General features: G+C 34.6%; 4 protein-coding genes across 6 annotated transcripts in view; 1 reads left to right on the top strand and 3 right to left on the bottom strand.

Moving 5' to 3' along the window:
* The window catches only part of LOC111039223 (neurobeachin-like protein 1), a 113,970-nt gene that overhangs the window by 11,851 nt on the left and 81,974 nt on the right, over positions 1–20,145 (bottom strand). The gene's annotated exons all lie outside the window — the stretch shown is intronic.
* On the bottom strand, positions 847–1,930 carry LOC111039229 (larval cuticle protein A3A). Its single transcript, XM_022322617.1, has 2 exons — positions 1,796–1,930; positions 847–1,659 (listed from the first exon to the last, which is right to left on the bottom strand). Exons 1-2 carry the CDS (start codon positions 1,808–1,810, stop codon positions 1,051–1,053), a joined length of 624 nt encoding a protein of 207 aa, XP_022178309.1. The 5' UTR covers positions 1,811–1,930; the 3' UTR covers positions 847–1,050.
* Positions 9,535–10,955, top strand: LOC111039233 (cuticle protein 8-like). Its single transcript, XM_022322621.1, has 2 exons — positions 9,535–9,736; positions 10,355–10,955. The coding sequence occupies exons 1-2, from the start codon at positions 9,713–9,715 to the stop codon at positions 10,820–10,822; spliced, it is 492 nt and encodes a 163-aa protein (XP_022178313.1). The 5' UTR covers positions 9,535–9,712; the 3' UTR covers positions 10,823–10,955.
* On the bottom strand, positions 17,085–18,375 carry LOC111039230 (larval cuticle protein A2B-like). Its single transcript, XM_022322618.1, has 2 exons — positions 18,245–18,375; positions 17,085–17,918 (listed from the first exon to the last, which is right to left on the bottom strand). Exons 1-2 carry the CDS (start codon positions 18,257–18,259, stop codon positions 17,349–17,351), a joined length of 585 nt encoding a protein of 194 aa, XP_022178310.1. The 5' UTR covers positions 18,260–18,375; the 3' UTR covers positions 17,085–17,348.

Raw genomic sequence — 20,145 nt, 5'->3', positions numbered from 1 at the left:
GGGGAGGGGGTAGGATTTTGATCAGTCCACAGGTACTATAAAAGTAGCAACAATGACTTGAATTTCTGATACCAAATATTATTGTATATCATTCAATATGAACACAATACACAAAGAGTTAAAGGTATTATACTTAAACAATAATTATAATCAGATTTTTATCAGAATTGTATTCACTTAATTTGTGCAGAAAAAGTTAATATGCCTTATCATCTGTCGAAACAAGTATCCTTTACAGAGTTAGAAGAGTACCTATATTACAATACGTATATACTCATGTTTAGGGTGGATCGTGAATGGTTAAATAAGTAATATTACTAGTATGACCTATATGACACGAATCGTCGAGATTCTGCGTCTATATATTATGGTAAATAATATAATGTCATATACATACTCGCAAGTCGTAATATTCATCACTCAAAGTTTAATAAATATCGTATTTAATTTGTTTTTCTTATACCTGTAACGCTCAATATAGTAAATTTCCAATCAGGTACTTTAATTTCTTTCTAAAATGTTTTTGAGTAGGTTTACACCATTATTATATGTATGGAGGGATTGATCCTCCAAACTCTCACTTACGCGTAAAACGTCATCAACCACCGATGGCAGATGAGCATCCGCAAGAACAATAATACGTCAGCAAAAATGTTGTCAGAATGATTGTTGTTGACGTATACTCCAGAGTATTGGTATGGTGGTTTGAACTTGAAGTCCCAATATAGACTTAGTGGTTCGCAGAGCTATCATATGCACTGACCATAGATATATTAACCACCCACATGGTTATAAGTACAGAGGGTGTACCTAACCGTGTTATATACAAAGAAATGTACGCAGAAGTAATATGTAAAATATGTTTAAGAGTTAGAAACTTTATTTATTGCCTTGAAATAATAGAAGAAAATACAATATAGGTAACAGCGAGGAAATAGTTATGTACAAAAAGAAAACACAAACATAAAATAAAAATACACGTAATATATAAATGGAGATTATGTCCGGCGGAGTCAGTGGCGGCGATGATCGTGTACGGCGTCAGTCATATTATACCACTACGGCGGGGGCGACGGCCGGGGCCACCACTGGCACGTCCTTTTGGACGACCGCGTTGAATCCGTTGACGTCGTCGGCGTAATAGTTGACGGTCCTGCGGCTGCCGTCGGGTTCGATCAAGCTGTATCGGCCCTTGACGACATCGCCGTCGCGTACTTCCTCTTGGTCCTTGGCGTCACCGGTCAGCGAGTCCCGGACCGTGTACGCGAACTGGTATTGCGGGTAGGCGTCGGTGAAGTCGAGCTTGGCCACAGCGGGCGCGGCGGCCACTGGCAACGGTGCGGCGGCCACGGGCAACGGTGCGGCGGCGCGGACCAGAGGTGCGGCGGCTGGGAACGGGGCGGCGGCGAAGCGAGCGGCCGGGGCCGGGAACGCTTGCAGCGGGGACGCCACGGCGCGGGAGGCGGCCGGCAGGAGCGGCGCTCTGAACGGGTAAGCGGCGTACGGGTAAGCACCTGGTGCGGCCGAGTATGGGTAAGCGGCGGGTGCGGCCGAGTACGGCAACAGTCCTGGATAGGCGTATGGGGATGGGGCGACGGCGGGAACCAAGCCAGGTTCGCAACGGCCCACGGCTGCCACGACGGCCAAGACCAATGAAGACTGCGGCGAGGAAAACAAATCGATTAGATATTTATGATATTATGAATGGCACGCCGACAGACGAGGACGACGCTGTCCGTCGGCGGCCGTAAGGCGTCTTAATAAATGTCGTTATACTATAATAAATATAACTTACCTTGATGAATGCCATTTCTTCGGTGATTTGTTGTGCTGTTGGCGACGACTGAGCTGGTTGTCTATCGGATATTGCCGGATGGACTTGAGAGTCGAATTGGATGTGATTGACACTGGTCACCGGCGACCGTTATATAGTAGCCCGGAGATGCCCCCACAATGCGTCCATTTCGGCGTGCCCCTACACCGCGGATTCGATGATCGAATAATGCGACACCCACCCGCGGGTGTCACTGGACAGGGGCCGTTCGCCAACTGGGTGAGGGGAGGGGGCCCGTGTCGTAACGGAGACGTGGCCGCGCGACCAGAATGCCTTATCAGCCCCGGCGATGGCTCTGCGGTACGATATACGGTTCTTTATAATAATGGTGTAGACGCGACAATGTCCGGCGAGCATAATTTTATGCGGGTCATCGTGTCTTGGTCCGAGTCCAATCCGATCCATATACCTATACGGCCAGACCGACCGAGGCGTGTACGTGGCGAAAGTGAAACCTCCGCGTGGGAGTCAGTCGTCATCGTCCTTGGAAGGACGCGACGAAAATCGTCCTGCAGACCCGCACGTCGTCGCCATCCTCGGGGAGACTTAGACGCGACGAATAATATATTTTTGACGAACAAGCGTGCCACAATACGTGTTATATGTGCGCGTGTTTATTAGTCATCGTCACAATGTTATCGTTATCAACCCGTTGCCGCGGTTGACATTTGTCGGCATAAATCTTTCAGTAATTGGTTCGAGAAATAACAAAACCAGACAGCAGCAGCTGCTCATTGTACAACACACATTATTATCATACTTTATGGCCGGGAGTGAACGCAGAGATGATCTATACGTGGACTGTATAGACAATGTTTATCTTAGAGTCCAAGTCTAAGATTGTTTAAGGCTCGCTTTTCTCGTTTATTAGTTAGCTTATAAAATATGTATATGCGCACTTATAGGATCTCTCCTAACAATAACTTAAATATTTTATAAGCATCTCATTTTAAAACTACCGTAGTATAGATAGGTATTAATATTCATATCTAAAAGTAATACCTATACAATACACACGATACCTGTATCTTGTCATAGCATTCGCTGTATATTTTAAAAACAATTTAGAGCTCTTAGAAAATATAGTTGAAAATATTGTGATCAATCATATTGGACCTATATACTCACAAGAATATATACCATTTTTAAAATGTTAAACGTTTGTTTAATTAGGTTCTGAGCGAGTCGATTTTACCATGATGTGTTTGTTTTTTTATAAAAGTATGAACGAATAAATGAAAATAACAACTAAAGTAGTTTGTTTTCACCATATTAAATTCATAACCTATGAACTGGATGCGGTATACCTGTATTTGAGAAAATCAAAATGAATATCGAATTGAATTACCCAATTGACTAATTAACAGTATTATAATATTATTCTTGATTGTTAATTCGATATTCTCGGGAATTCCCACCAAGTTACGTTCCCGGACATTGCCAAACTCTAGTGGCCTAGTCTAGCTCCCCCTTTTTCTTTCCTAGTCGCACTGCAGCCAACGATGATCAATGATAAATCGTGATGATAACGATTATGATGATATTAAATTATACCTCATACCTATGGAGTATCAACGACTCCCTCGCGTACAACATAATTATCCTGGGCCCGGACAGCGCGGTTGCGATGTTGGTGGTCGGGGGAGCGGGAGGGGCGATAACAGTCCCCGAAAAAACCAAGTATCCAGCATATTGCATCCGGATAAACGGCGACCCCGATATAATCTATGGTACTACGATTTAAGTGGTTCAAGATCATGTGCGAGGGTCTTCATCGAGACGCGGCGGTGGTCGTCATATTATCGTAACGAGCGCGTGAGACGGAATAGGTTGCGAAACTCCGAAATAGAAAACGCCCCTTCGGATTGTATGTCCATCACGTATTATGCATATTTTAACGTTGTACATGTGCAGTAGGTATGTATGTTCGCGATCGTAATTATTGTTGCGCGTGTCCGTTTCTTCAGCGGGTATACGGTAACAATAGTAGATAATAATAATAATAATATGTCGTCAACTATATACGCTGCAGCGCTGACCAGAGAGATAGGTGCCGTAACAATGCGATTTCGATCGACAAGAAAACATAAATTCAATTATAACGTTTGCCAAAGTGGATTTCGTCCAGACGGTTTAGAAAAAGCATATTACACGCTATATACTCTACTCGCGTTCGCTATGATAATATAATAATAATAATATGATATATGGCCCGTCAGTCGCGGTCGGAACGCTGCACCTGTCGTCCGTTTTTTTTTTATTCTACCGCGTCCCATGTAGGGGTTTTTTTTTTTATTGATATAATGTTAAATTGACGACAAGCGCCGCCGACAGTGCAGGTCGATGTTGTCGTCGAGTGTTATAGTCTTCAACTTGTCCTGGTCCGCCGATTTCTAACGCTGTTCAAGTGTAATAAATTACAAAACTTAGATTTATCTCCGACGCGACAACATGATATATTATTTCAATTTTACCGGCAGACTTAGCAATTAAAATCTAACGTTATAATAACTTACACTTGCCAAAAAGTCTTAATGGGCTTACTACCGCCGCATTGTAATACGATTTCATTGGTACAATACTGTATATTTCTGGTACACTTATAGGTCCGGGGCATCACACATAGTGGTTGTTGGATAGACGAAATCAAGCCAGGAATTGTATAGGTATACACTCGAGCCGATCTAATTACGAGTACATATGTGCACCCACCAGTCTTTCCACGGATGAGTGTGTCGCATTAGGATTCGACATGGCTATCTGCACATTTTAGTCGTTCCAAGCACAGAAACAATCGATGTCCGTTAGATTTGAACAAAGTCACGGTTCGAAATCAAACTCGAAGGATCAATAAATAATCGTTCCCAATCTCGTGAGTTCCGATTTTTTCTCGTCAGGAATAAAAACCGATAGTTGATATTATTATAAATCGTTTGAGAACACACGTTGCACATTTTTCAAATAGTGACGTACATAATATAAGTATATAACATATTATGCGGTGCACGGGTATCGCATAATATCCGCAAGACAAAGCTGATGTAGTTATAATTATTGCTAAATAGCGCTAGCCCGAGAAAATTGACTTTCGCGCTAAAGGCCTCGGGGTGAGTTTAATACAATACTATATTATAATATTTTTTTAATCAATATGTATATTTACACGGCGCATTAGCTTATGTGTAGTAGTTTTTAATGTTTCGCCAACCATACGTGATATGACAAAGAAACTTGGCGGTCAAATATCCCCAAAGGCTTTTTCATTAAAACGCATACAAACAACCATAAATTGTCAACTAAATGTATTAATAATTAAATGTTTAATTACTGATCTAGTATTATTAACCTTGCCAAACCTTGGTTTATTATTAAAATACATTGAAAATGCACTTAACTAATAATATACGTCGTAAAATATAAAATAAGGGATTTTCACATTGACCTACACTATATGTAAACCAATTCGTTCACATCTTATAAAATGCATTTCAATTTTCGATTGTCTTTTATTGCAATAACTTATAGGTATACAATCACCATGAGCTATTTAAAAAATGTATGATTTCAAGTAAAACATATTTTTTTACCTCAAAGAATGATTAAAAATTAGAACAAATACATTATATATAGAGCGTATGAATGTTGCTATTATATACTATATAGTTTCATGTCTAGTGTACAATTACGAATTAATTTAATGTGATAAAATATAGCTATTTTATAAAATGATATGTATATTTAAATTCGATATACAGTATTTATGTATTTTAAATAAAATGTTTTAATTTTATTACCCGCGTGGCCGTGTCCCTCATATATTAGGAACAAATACTTTTTTTATCGATTCACCAACCTATACTAGCATAGCTGAGTTAGAAATATGGAGTTAATATTATTACATCCAATAAAATATATGCGTGCTATGATAAAGTTTGAAATAACAAGATACTTTTTTTTTTTAAATCGTTTATTTAAATGAATATTTACAATCTGTACTAGGGGGTACAATAAGTTAAAGATTTAGTATAATTATGAAAAGGTCAGTGAATGACATGAAGGAAACAAGATACTTAAAAATTTGGATACAATCACAGGTTCGTTTAGTAAATTACATTTACCTGATTAAAATATATAATCAAGATTAAACGCAATAGTTAGAAATGTCATATTACACCATAAACAAAACTGATGTGTTCACCATACTTGATTTAAATTGGCAAACGAATTGTTCAGCACCCACATAATATGCACTAAATATTTAGTAAACACGTTTTCTTGATAAACAATTCTATATTTTAATATAAAAGTAGTAGCCAGCCCCAAAACATGTTTATGTTAATATATTTTATTAATTATTTGTATAAACTATATGCTAGTACAGAGAACACATAATATTTATAAAATATTATGCGAACAAGTGTCAAATAAATTTGAGAGCATAATTTAAAAAGTTGATTTCCTCGAAGTTTCATCTTGGCATACATCTCATAAAAGGCATACATCTTTAAGTAGTTTGTTATAGGTATAGTTCTTATTTTGTATTTATAAAACTATAACGTGCACAATTATAATTACGTCGCCATACGTGCCAACTCTACATAGTAAAGCTATTAAGTTTCACAAATCAATATTAATAATTTATAAAATTAATGTCAATAATATGGGCACCAAATAACAAAATATAATACATCAGGATATGCTCATCGTATAGAGTCCAATCCTATGTATTATTTATATTTACACATCAAACTGTGTAGAGCTGAAGCCTGAATTACAAACCTAACCAAATAAAAATATGAACGTCAATGTAAATGATTGACGGATATTGATACAACTATATAAGACAAACAATAAGAGGTCAGAGGAGCAACATATACGTATTATAATATTATATTGTATACAGGTAAATGTAAATTTCATAGAATATTTAATAAAAATATAATAATTACGTAAAATGAATTTATGATTCCGTAGTTTTAATACATATTATACTGTCTAAGATTCTAAGAAACATAAAAAGAATCAAAACTAAAGTCAAGATAAACGTAAATAAAAATTTCAGAGGCAAATCATACGTGAAATAAAAAAAAGACAAAACAGGACATACATTTAGTATTTATTTCGTGCTAATATAAGACATATTTTGATCAAAGATTGTTTAAAAGATTTTATACAGCTACAAACAGACAGAGTTCAACCAGCTTATATAAACCGTAAATCAAAATATATACCTATCGTATAATAACGTGACAATTTATATTTTATAAGCTGAACATAGAATTTTGCTGTAATTGCATTAATATATTTTATGCAACGTATATACATTAAGTATATAAGTACAATTTATTCGAAAGAACGATGAACACTATAAAAACGATTCACTTGCATATGATATATTATGTATAATTATGATCGTATCATTCGTATCTCATTTAAATTGTACAGATTGTAATGTAAAAATAAGCATACTATAGCATTGTTACATGAATATAATAATTATTATATAATATGCATGCTGCTGCACTATCTACATTCTACACCATATATCTATTAATTTATAACGGTATAAACTCAAATAACCACGATAAGGAGCTTGGTATTTAATTATAGTAATTAATTAGTTTAATACAATTACATAACTTTTTTATGACGATTTATATCCAGGAAAGCAATAACTCCGGACAAGTCTGGTTTGGAGACAGCACTAACTTTTATTTTTGAACATACTGAAAGTACTAATTGAGCACAAAAATTAGTGATATATCGGAAATGAGTGCTTTTTATTCTCCCGCCAACTTCACACAATCTCATATACGTTACAAGTACATTATAGATTCACAGGAATATACATTGAGAGGATCTCAAAAAAAAAAAATTCTGATATATCTTGATAAAGATAAATAGATTGCATTAATACTGTACCACGAAATGTAATAAAAGTTTCATTGACTTATGCTTTTCGAGTGAAATTTATGAGTATACAGATTAAAATGCTTGAATATATATATTTTTTAAATAAACATTAAATATTTTTTTTCAGTACAACCCCAATTTGTTTAGGAAATTTTAATTAGTTTAAGTAGTATATAAGTATAAGTAATTTAGTAGATAACGTTGTATTTTTGTAAAAAAAATAATTTACCTTCTTGAAAATACAACAATATTCTCGATGAAACGATAATATTAAAGATATCCCGTTGTAGATTTACAATTACAACAATAATATTTATTTATCTTTTTTATTCATGGCATACACTGCATGGTTATTAGCCGGTTTTTAGTGTGGAGGAGGGCACGGTTTGTTCGGAATACGAGTATGTGGGACAAGGATTTTTCACTAAGAACCCGAGTGGTCACCCATTTGGGTACTAGCGACACCGGCCGGTGCTGACACTCAGAACACGTATGTGACCGAAGCCAAACACAATAATAATATAATAATAATACTACAGTGAAAAATCAGAATCATCTATAGTGGGTAAAAACTAAGAACAAAAGGTCTTGGATAATAAAGTATTTTTACTTAAAATTCTGCTTAAAAATATGAACTTGAAAAAAAAAAATTTTAAATACATCGAAATAAAAATAACATAAATTATACTCACAAATTCAGCGTTTGTTATAAGCAATTCATATTATTAACATATTTTTGTTAAATATATATATTATGTATTATCATTAATTTAGGAATACTTAACAACGGATCGCTGCAGTATCACAGAAAACCTGGTGGTTAATATAACCTGGTAGACGGTCGCAGATGATCTTTCTCATCGGTCGTCGGAGCACATCAAATGAAAACGGACCGACGACGACGAGGAAGCACGAACAATGAAAAGTGACGAGGAAAGCGTGATAACATTTCCATTATTACAATAATACAACATTTTTTGCAAACGCGTTTCTAGTCTATTTATCCAACGTGAATCCGTAACAACAATAATAACATGTCACCGCGAGTTAAGTGCTCGAAACATATTTTATAGGCACAGAAACATATTATGCGTGCATACTACCTAACGATATAGTAAATAGTAATGTACAGGGTGATCCATCCAGGGTAAATCCAAGTTAATTATTGGGTTTTTTTAAAATTTATTTTTTATGTAACTTCAAGTATTCTTATAATTTATTATTACAAAAATATATAACATTTTTCAAAAAGATCCAATATTTTATAATAGTGTTTTTTTAATGACGACCTATCAAATATCATAATATTAGAAGTCGCAAAATTACTTTAGTATCTAAAAGCAACAGTGTATTTATATCGGCTGTCGAATAAAAGTTTACCAACTAAATCTGCGCATCAGCTCATCATGTTATTGGAAAACCTAAAAATACCCTAAAATAAATTATTTTTCTTATTCGAAAGTAGCGAATTTTAAAACGTCTATAGCTCTATACGAGAACATTTCTTTCGGTACAAAAGCTAACTGTTAAAGCGCAGCCAAGTTGAACAGATCACCATGTAGTATGTACGTGAATATTTACGTCTTCACTATACTTATATGCAAACTCTGCGCACTGCAGTTTCGCGGGATAATTAAATCGTACATGTTCACGCTGCCTATATGCACATTGTACAAACTCTACATACAATTGAATGTCTTATAAATTATGGTCGCCAGGGTCGGCGTACCGTGTCGTTTATTAATAAAATTCGTGCGATGTGCACGCGTTATGCTATATATTACATTATATTCACGTAGGCGTGTTGCCCGGTTGCGTACATCATTGTAATATAAAGATAATAGCAATAATGAGCGGTTTTCACCGAAAAATCTTCCGGTACCATGTGACTTAAATAGTCGAACCATCGGGGATAGGTCTCATTTGGACAGAAGTACTGTTCGAGTTTCGTCCGCCAGACAAAACATGAAGGGCTCTGCAGTTATTGCGGTAAGTGATTTTATAGTTTTATAATAATAATAGTATAATAATAAATTATTCAAATCGTAAACAGAAAACGCATACATATATTATATGAGGCTAGACTTGGTTTTACCCGTATTCGTTTTACCGAACAAATCGCGAACATTTTTTTGGTTGTTTTTTTCTTTAAAGTTAACTTCGACATCTATGCATAATACAATACAGTAACACAAGTTGAATCGCTTAAATTCCAGTAAAAAGTGTTAGCGATCCAAGGAATATATATATATAGGAACTGTTTCACTATTTTTCAAAAAAAATTACGATAACAATAGAACCATAAACGTATCCATTTTAAAGTTGTAAGAATACTTGAGTCTCCTATACTCGAGCTTGCTTTGGAGGATACTTCCGTTATGACAATCAGACCGTAACGATAATTTGAGTGGATTTTACAGTACCTAAGTACATATTATAATATAGGAAATACCCTGCAGTTTAGAAGTTGGTAAATTTAGTCACCAACTTGTTTTGGGAAATGGACAAAGACACATGGGGGGGGGGGGGGGGGTGAGTGATGAATTACTCGGCCAAGTCACCGAGACCATTGAGTATAATATTATATAGACGTCACGTATTTCACAGTCGTGCGTTTTGCTGGGTATGGTCGCGTGGTCGCAGTGTTTGCCGTACGGCGAATACCAACAGACACAGTCGTTAGGCGGCCACGGACTGCAGTCGTACAACGACGGCAACGGCTACCCGCAACCGACGTACAACCATCACGCACAGGCGCAGGAGGAACACGAGGGCCAACACGAGCCGGTGCACTATTCGTTCCACTACGACGTGCACGACCCGCACACGGGCGACGTGAAGAGCCAGCACGAGACGAGGACAGGCGACGTGGTCACGGGGTTCTACACGCTGGTGGAACCGGACGGCACCATCCGGACGGTGAAGTATACGGCGGACAAGCACCACGGGTTCAACGCCGTGGTGGACCGCAAGAAACCGAACTTCGATGTCGGTACATTCAACTATCACCACCACCAACCACAACAACAACCACAACAACAACATCAACAACAACAACAACACCATTATAATTGACGACGTCCTGCGCAGCACACAAACACCACACGTGAGCGCACGCGCAAAGTGACTATATCCACCGCCTACAGTGATTGTATGTAAATAAAGTGCCTGAACACTTATAATGATATAAAAATATGAAAATATTTAAGTCTAAGACTTACAATTATTTGCTCCTTTCCCCCAGCCCCCAGTTATTTACGTCAAATCACACATTTCAGTATATTTTAAATAGGTACTTACTTTTAAATATTAGAATACGCATATTTATGTAATATAAAAGCCCTACTTTTTAATATGAAATGCCCATTCAAGGTACAAAAATAAAACCGTCAAAACAAGATATGACTCATCCCCTCCGCAACTAGACCCCTTAAAAAAAAGCCAATAAATTAAATATTTCTAACCTACCACAATGGTTAGGACTTTTCATTGTTTTAATGGTTTTATAAAATAAATATGTTCGAGAAAAATCTTCTTGTGTATAGCAGCATCACTGTGAGCATCCCCAATTATTACAGTTTATTTTTTACTTAAGTGTCAAGACGTCGCAAGCTTAGTAAAAACATTACCCTGGATTTTTTTTTTCGTAAACCTAATTAAAGTGACAATTGCTACATTATAATATTATGATGACGTACCTATGTTTTATTTTTTTTTTTTGTCGACAATATTGTTTTATTTGTTAGCGTTTGTAAATTTTTAAATAAATGTACTAATTACGTTTTTTTTACTTAATTTTTAGAGAAATTTTTTTCTCTGGATTTTTCGTAAACTACGACAAGACGTGCCCGAATCCCACACATGAATAAAATATCGTCTTATTGCTATAGCACGTGCAGCAATCGTAATGCAGTCATAGCGGATGCACATGCACCTAGGTGGGCCCGATGATATACCGTTCATAAAATCTTAGTCCAAACAGCTGCGTAATATTCGATTTTGGCATAGATACGGCGACCGTCACGTAAACGACTACAGCCCCAGAATTTCCCCCAAAATCGTGCCAACTCGATCGGCACAAGAATTGCGTGTACATTTAACTTAAGTTTCGGTACACAATATCTAAAAATTTACAATTCTACAAGATAATATATGATAGATAATTATTCGTATACGGTAAACTCGAAAACGGCTGATCTGACCGGGACGATTATTGTTGTTCCGTGTTCGATGGTCACCGAGTAAAGAGTATAGAAATATATTGTATTATTACTGCAGTCGCAGAGTTCAGCTGTATTGTTCCAACTTAATGCTTTTTAAACATAAATATAAAATCATTGACGTATAATATGCAAGTATATTATGTAAAAAACTGTTATACTGAAAACAGTAGAAAATAAAAATGGGTTCTTACCCAAGATATCTAAAAAAAAAAAAAAAACACAATAGGTATGTGGAGCTATCAGTGTTTTGAGTAACCACAATAAAAAGTGTACCTATTACACGTACTTATATAAAACTGAAAATCGATAGTAGGTAAGTTAATAGGTAATAGGTAAATCGTAAGGTATACGGTTAATTTCTTATTTCTGCTGAAGAACATAGTACAGTATACAAAGCTCTTACGAGTGCTGACATTTGTTCAAGCGTTGGTTTGTTCCAAATATTTGTTCGTATACGTTTATAAAGGTTATACGGAGCAAGTTTGATAAAATTCTCAACAACGACTTTCGACTCAAATACGACGAAATTGTTTTGTATGCGAACATGCGATCAACGTCAGTTAACATTACTATTTGAATGCGTTTGGCTCGTCATTTAAACGAAATGCATTTACGATCTCATGTCCTCATATGTTTGGCAATTCAAGAACTCAAAGCATAATAGGTGACCAAACTGATTTCGTTATGTGATTTTTAAAGAAGAATTGACGAAAAAACTGAGCCTCGGATGATCAATGCATATTCGTACCGGAAATTCCTGAAAATTGCCCAATATGGATTTTTTTTACCAAACAACATAATGGTATCTATATATTTATATATTTCTAATAATCAATATAATCAAATACAAAATATACATAGGTAAACCGTCATATTGTCATCTTATTATACATCCAATACAAGCCACTTCCGGTGAGTGAATTCCGGATTCGTGTCATGCACAAAATGTATGTATAAAAGTATATAGGTAATAATTAATATACACTACGTTAATTATAATTTACAATATCCATAATAAATAAACAGCGTGATCTATAGAATTTTTTCTCGTCAGTAACTTTTGCGTTTAAAATTCTATACAACGTGCAGATCCACGCGATTATTAAAATCTATATAAGTATTATTGATTTACCAAAAGTGAAAAAAATAAAACAAAACACTATAATGTGACTGTTATATTCATTCGCCGTTTAGACTAGGTAACAATATTTACAGATTTAACTTATGAATTACGTCATTACGTAAGTATTTTAAGCTGGGTTCCTAGTTTCTATAAAGTATTCAAATAGTTATATGTTCAAAGTGTTTAGTAGGGGTGGGTTCGAGTGAGGACCAAATACATCGAAACACTCGGTACAGTGTATACATAATATGATAAATAATTTCTTGTGCAACGACGCAGAAGTTATAACAATTTCTTATATTATGTAAACGCGAAAACTAGACCTTCGCAACAGTAACAGTATGGAAATGTTATGCGGTATCGACCGATATAGGTTTTTAGAAACGATTAGTTCCTCAAAAATAAAAATTTTGAAAAATGTATAAAATGCGCTCGAATTATAAATGTGAATATTGCACATCATGGTTTTCCGACCGTTGAATGTGAGCATTCCGATGATAAATAATGTCATACATAAAACATATAATAGTACCTAGGTGTGGTGTAATACATAATTATATTATAATATATTAACTATAATAGGTAATAATTATAATAATGCATTATACAGATTGCATTTAGGTACTCGTAAATAAGTTTCCGTTCAGTCAATCGAAAGTTATTGCGTCGGCGTACAACCGGAAGCAGTACACGAAAATAAAAATTGACCAATTGCCAATCGGATAAGTTTGATAATTGAAATAAATTTCATGTAGGTACCTATATATTTTACAAACCTAATACATTTTTCGAGCAGTCATACAATTTTATTCTTTTGAAATAATATATTCAATTATATAACAAAACGTTTATAAAAAGAAAAAACTTTCCAGTTAGGTGTTCTGTTTGCAATAAACTAAAAAATATAGACCATCGACTACTTTTACGGCGGTTAAATATTGTTTTAAATGTCTATGATTTTTAATTAAACGTTTCATTGTAATCAAAAAACTAATTTTCCTTTAACACATATATTGTTTACAAATTAATACGAATTATAGTTATACAAATATTGATTTCCTAACATTTGTAATCATATACCTGGTTAGTTATTGGGTTGTTATAAAAATACAAATATTATATGAGAATGACAAATTATCAAAGTCATTATATTTATTCTCGTTGTAGTGCTTTACGGGCTGCAACTTGTATAGTACCTATCAATAGTTTTAAGTACTTATAAAAAAAAATCAAAAAAACAAAAAATAAATTTAAAATAGTTTTCACACTAATAACATATTAAATGTCCACTCAATTTAGCAAATCATCTTTTCAATCATAAGACATAATGGTTGATAATAGTATAAGAAAAAAAATAAACATTTGTACTTCACTACCATATCAACCTTGGACGGAATGATAATCCCAAATATGCATAAACAGTTATTGAACCTAAGTTTAATGAATGGTTTGTTGACCTCTAATAATAGAATAAGATTAAATCAAAATTTAAAAAAAATAGATTAACGATATCATATCAAAGATAATATTTAAAATATACACATGCGCATTGTGAGTATACTCTATAGAGTTAGTTTTGAAGTGAATGAATTAATTACAATTTATAGGTGTATTAATTTTATAAAACGTATTTTTAGTTAGCAAAAAGAACCTACACAATCTATAAATAGGTAGTAAAAAAAAACCTTAAATTTAAAAATGTTCTTGAATTTCATTATCATGGGGACATAATAAAATGTAAAACAAAGATCAATGTTTATAACTGTAATTAGTATTCAAGGTTGACTAATGCAATGTGAACTATATTTGAATATATATTTGAAAAACCTGTAAATACAAATATTTGGCTTTTATTCAAATACATATTATTTTTATGTTTCGTTTAATGATGGGATGGCCATAATCGTATAATGGATAATTACATGATCAATATTACATAATTCGAGTTAAGCCATCGATTTATTTGTAATGTTAAATTTGTAGAACTTATTAAAACAAATAAATCTTTTGACTTTTACAGACAATTAACTTGATTTGATACAGCGGGCTAGACGTCAAGTAATACATCTTCAGATTAACATCAACAACTATTCCTGCATCCCTTTCAGCTATCCGAGTTTTTTGTCAATTCCAGCTGATATTATTACACGTCCAAGGTTTTTAAATTTCAAATTGTACCAATGCTTCTTCATTATAACTACAGTTAATTCTATTCATACGCTTTGTCACATAATATATTTCATGTATTTCCCGTGTACTACAGTCATATACAGGTTGCTTCATTAAGCATGCATTATTACACAACCCTTCGTTTTTCTTTAATAACTAATTTATTCAAATTATAATTATTGAAATTTGTAAGGCCAATAACTTAAAATATTTTGACGATTTTCATTGCAATTTAAGAAATGGTTGTGGTGCTACAAACTTTTTTTCAAATGTGAATAGATCTTTTTATGTAAATCGTTAAGGATGTACATTGAAAATGTTTATGTTCATAAATTTAAATTCGAACGAGTGGTTTCTGTGTTACTAAACATATGATAACTAAAGATATTAATAATAGGATTAGAACTTTAGAAGCCATAATGATTTAAAAATTAATGTGATAAATATTAATTTATTAAAACTGTCCGATTGTAACAAATAATATCGACTAAATATTTTATCTTATAATTTATGCGAACCCTATGATAGGGTTATTTATAACATTGATTTATATTAAGGACTATTATCCTTATATCACTATGTATACAAATTGTAGACATTATGGAAATATAATATATTATTAGGTTTGTTTTATTTTTTTTTAATAGCTGTTCTATTATAATAATATTTACAAATTATATTTTATAAGTACTAAAACGTATCAAGACATAACCACATACGACATTACGTGTACATATCCGAGTTCGAAAACTGTGGGTTAGGGGCAGTGATGTAGATGGTAATATTAAGTTCAATCATTGCGAGGGACGCTAATTTTTTTTAAGCCTAAGAGTGTCCTATTGTTTAATAATAGAAGACTCGTAAACTATATAATATATATTATATAGTGTCCAAATAAAAAAAAAATTTTATTTGAGCACTGCACATTATTCTCTTTGTATTATACTCAACAGTCAACAGTTCTATTTGTTTTTTATAAGAAGTAGGTAGTTATTTTTTTTCTTATTATTTATGTACTTTTTGATAAGTAGGTACTTTTAAATCTGTAAACCGTACTTAAATATAATTCATAAAAAGTTCCATCATCGCAGTTCTATTCGCAAAACGAATAGACTATTTTCAAACGAAGTAAAACAGGTTTAAAACAAAGTAAAAACAGTAAGTTTTCAAAAACCATAGGTGTTTAAATCATTTTTCACTAAACGCTCTCATAAGAAAAAAAAATGTATCTTTAATATGTTTTCATAGAACTAAGGCTTACGATTATGTACACCGCATACTGAGCAATTATTTGTATATTTACGAAACGTTGTATAATCATGACGTATGCCTACTCTATTTCACACCAAAATTGTTGTGGGTATACGACACAATAATCCAAACTCAAAATTTTTACAATATTGAATCAGATGATACATATAATATTAAATGCGTAAAAATGTATAATATTCACAAATCGTGACTTTGTTGGTTCGGCTCGACGAAACGAATATGTGCGAGGACTTGGGTTTGAACCCAGTGAGGATCGTTGTGCGATCCCCGAGGTACATGCACGTGAGGAATTGTTCACATATATACTATTTGATAGATACCCACAAGTAGCATATATAAAATATAATATTACACTTACGATTTTGTAAAAATAACATAAATATTACAATAATATACCTTATATTATTAGGTATATACGAATAAAGTTCGGAGTAATAGTTATTTTAATAGTGTTCGATTATGTGGTCGAACGTATAAACTAAGTGCCATAATAGGGGTGCAATAACTATTGTAATAAAGGTAATAACGAACAAATGCAAAACCTCGTGTGTATATATAGCAGAAACAAATACGTACTTGCACGTACAATTTATTGATCGATGTGATTATTTTTGTTTACATGACAATACAATGATGATTATCGTAAAGGTACAACACAATAATTAAGAGATACAATTTTTAAACAGAAGAAAATACAATATCGAAGGAATTAATACTACGCCCGCGACTCGTCGCTACCGGCGAAACGGCCGAAGAGCTTCGGTTGTGGTTATGTACACCGCGCATGGCGGTACCCGTTTTTCGGGCACCCGTTTTACTTGCGGACGATCGGTGAGCCGTATTGGCCGTTGTAAGCGTACTGACCGTACGAGTACGGCGAGTAAGCAGCTCCGTACGAGTACGGCGAGTAAGCAGCTCCGTACGGGTACGGTTGGTAACCGTATGAGTACGGCTGGTAGTTGTACGGGTAACCGGACGAACCGAAGTAGTAAGGCGCCGGCGAGGCGACGTACGGCACAGGTGCGACGTACGGGACGACGGGGGCGACGGCTGGGGCGACCACTGGTTTGATGACGGTGGCGGCCTTAGCGACGATCGGCACGGCGGCGACGGCGCCGCTGACCGGCTCACGGACGACTTCGGCGGTGAATCCGTTGACGGCGTCGGACTTGTACCTGACCGTGCGCAAGAAACCGTCAGAGTCCAGGGTGCGGTAGTAACCGGTCACGTCGTCGCCGTTTCTCGATTCCTGTTGGTCCTTTTGGTCACCGGTGGTCGGATCGTTGACAGCGTAGCTGAAGTCGTATTGGGCTGGAGCCGACGGCTCGTCGATTACAGCGGAGTGCGCCAAGCAGACGAAAGCCGCGAACAGCAAACCCACAGTCTGAAACTAACGATAGTAAACCACGTGGTGAGACGAATGACGAATGCAAACGTCGCTACCTATCTAGATCGACCAACTGCAGTGTTTGTATAGTTTTGGGCGAAATCGATGAGATCAATAGGAAATGGTGTGTCCAGATTTTATTTAGAATTTCGAAAGGAAACAAAACGTATCGATATTTAACACGCGTTTCGACGACGATATTCGCAAAAAACACGATATTGCGATCGGCGGAGAATTCGTTTTCGTTTGACCAAAAACTATACGAACACCACACAGTTGCAGGTATAGGTACCTAACAATTTGTAGTCATGAAAAACACTTACCTTAGGCCCCTGCATTGTCGGTAGAGTGTGTTTTGTATAGATGAGACGACCAGGTGAACGGCTAAAGACTTAATGCGGCTGCGAATGCGTGTGCTAAACTTTAAGTATTCGCAGTATATATAGTCGTGTTTACCCCCACGGGTGAATATAAAATACATAGGTATACCATGATGAATCCAGACGACCTTGAGTCATTGTTATGGAAGATGCTGGGTGAATCTCATATAATCCATAAGAATCCGGTATGGACCGCCGGGCCGGAGATGTGTCGCGTAGGAACAAAAACATGCTCGATAATACGATTTTATACAAAAAAAAAAAAAAAAATCGAAATGGTTTCATTCGGGTAATGTACCTTGGAGGTTTTAGCTTGTGGGTGTTTGATACACATTAAAAATTCACAACACAGAAAAAAAAAACTTTGTTATATTTGAATAATAAATTGGTAACATAATAAAACACATCTATAGCGCAGTATAGCTACTAGTATACTTATATCATATAACGTACCTATAAAATAAATATTTTCGCTCGCGTGTGTTGCAATTATTATAATAATACGTATAATGAAGTACTTAAACCATTATTAGCTCAAGAATTAAATCACAAAATTATCATTATTGTAATTATAGCGGGGTTAGAAATACTTAGGATGCTTATGAAATTTAATTTTTTTTCTTTAGTGGTGCAAAATTGCAGACCAAATTGTAAATACGTTTGGTATGGCATACAAGAAGATATTTTATTAAATTCAATTTTGCACATTTTTCTATTCGTAGGCATTTTAACTATAAACGCATTATTTGTTGTCTTTGAACGACATTTTTGTGCATTTTATACTTTGAAAGTCATATATACAGGTACATAAACGTACAAAATAAATAAGGTTGGTAAGTGCGGGTACCACTCTGTTGTATATTAGGTTTCGTGTGAGTCACTGTATAATGTATGTGTTAAATTTCAATTCGATGATATCCAATCATTGTACCTATACGAAAAGTGATTCTGAGTGAAGATGGCCTAAACTACTAAACATATTTTATACTATTATTGTTATTAATGTAAATTATTTTACTATTAGACATTAGTAATACAGTAGATTAAATTAATATTTGTCAAAAAAGTTACATTTGAAAATGTCATTGTGTGTATAAAATATGATAATATTATATACTTGAGTATATGCTATAAAGGTAACAATTACCCACACTCCACACATAATATTTTTAAATTACAACAAAAGAAGTAAAATTGTTATTCTCCATTTTAATCAATATCTAATTTCTCCTAAATTCTAAGTAAGAATAGATATCTATAAAAAAAAATCGTGTTTATATATTTTTTAAATTTTTACTTATAGAATATACTGCTTTACCAAGTAAAAAATTACAATTAATCATAATTGTAGGTATATCTTCCCCAATGCGCCAAAATGAGATGATAGAAAAAAAACGATGGTGTGTGAGAAATGTTGTGTTTCACATAATATTGTTAGTATAGGTACTTAGTCACTGTCGAAAATAGGGGAGAATGGCTTGGGGGAACTTTGAGCTGCCCTAAATTATGGCCAAGTCCCTCCAATCCAAAAGTCAGAACTTATTACTAAGCATATATCATTTCTAGAAAATATTTAAGGCAGAGTGCTCAAGTCCGCTCCTCCCAAAAAAATTAGGGAGTTTGGTCTAAAAGTTTTGGCTTAAATGATATGCCAATTTTGCACCTTTGGCGCTTATATATTGCTATATAGCCATCTTCCCAGTTACGTGGACCTATTTTGAATTTTGAACCTACTCCCTAGTATAGGTTTATTAATTGTTATATCACTGTATGTATACTGTATGTACATATTGGACTCTTTTCTGATATTTCAGATATAATACAGCAATACTAAGTAATAAATT

The sequence above is a fragment of the Myzus persicae genome, unplaced genomic scaffold, assembly GCF_001856785.1.
Source record: "Myzus persicae strain clone G006 unplaced genomic scaffold, MPER_G0061.0, whole genome shotgun sequence".
Lineage (NCBI taxonomy): Eukaryota > Metazoa > Arthropoda > Insecta > Hemiptera > Aphididae > Myzus > Myzus persicae.
Note: the sequence above shows the minus strand (reverse complement) of the source record. Positions and strands in the feature narration are given on the sequence as shown.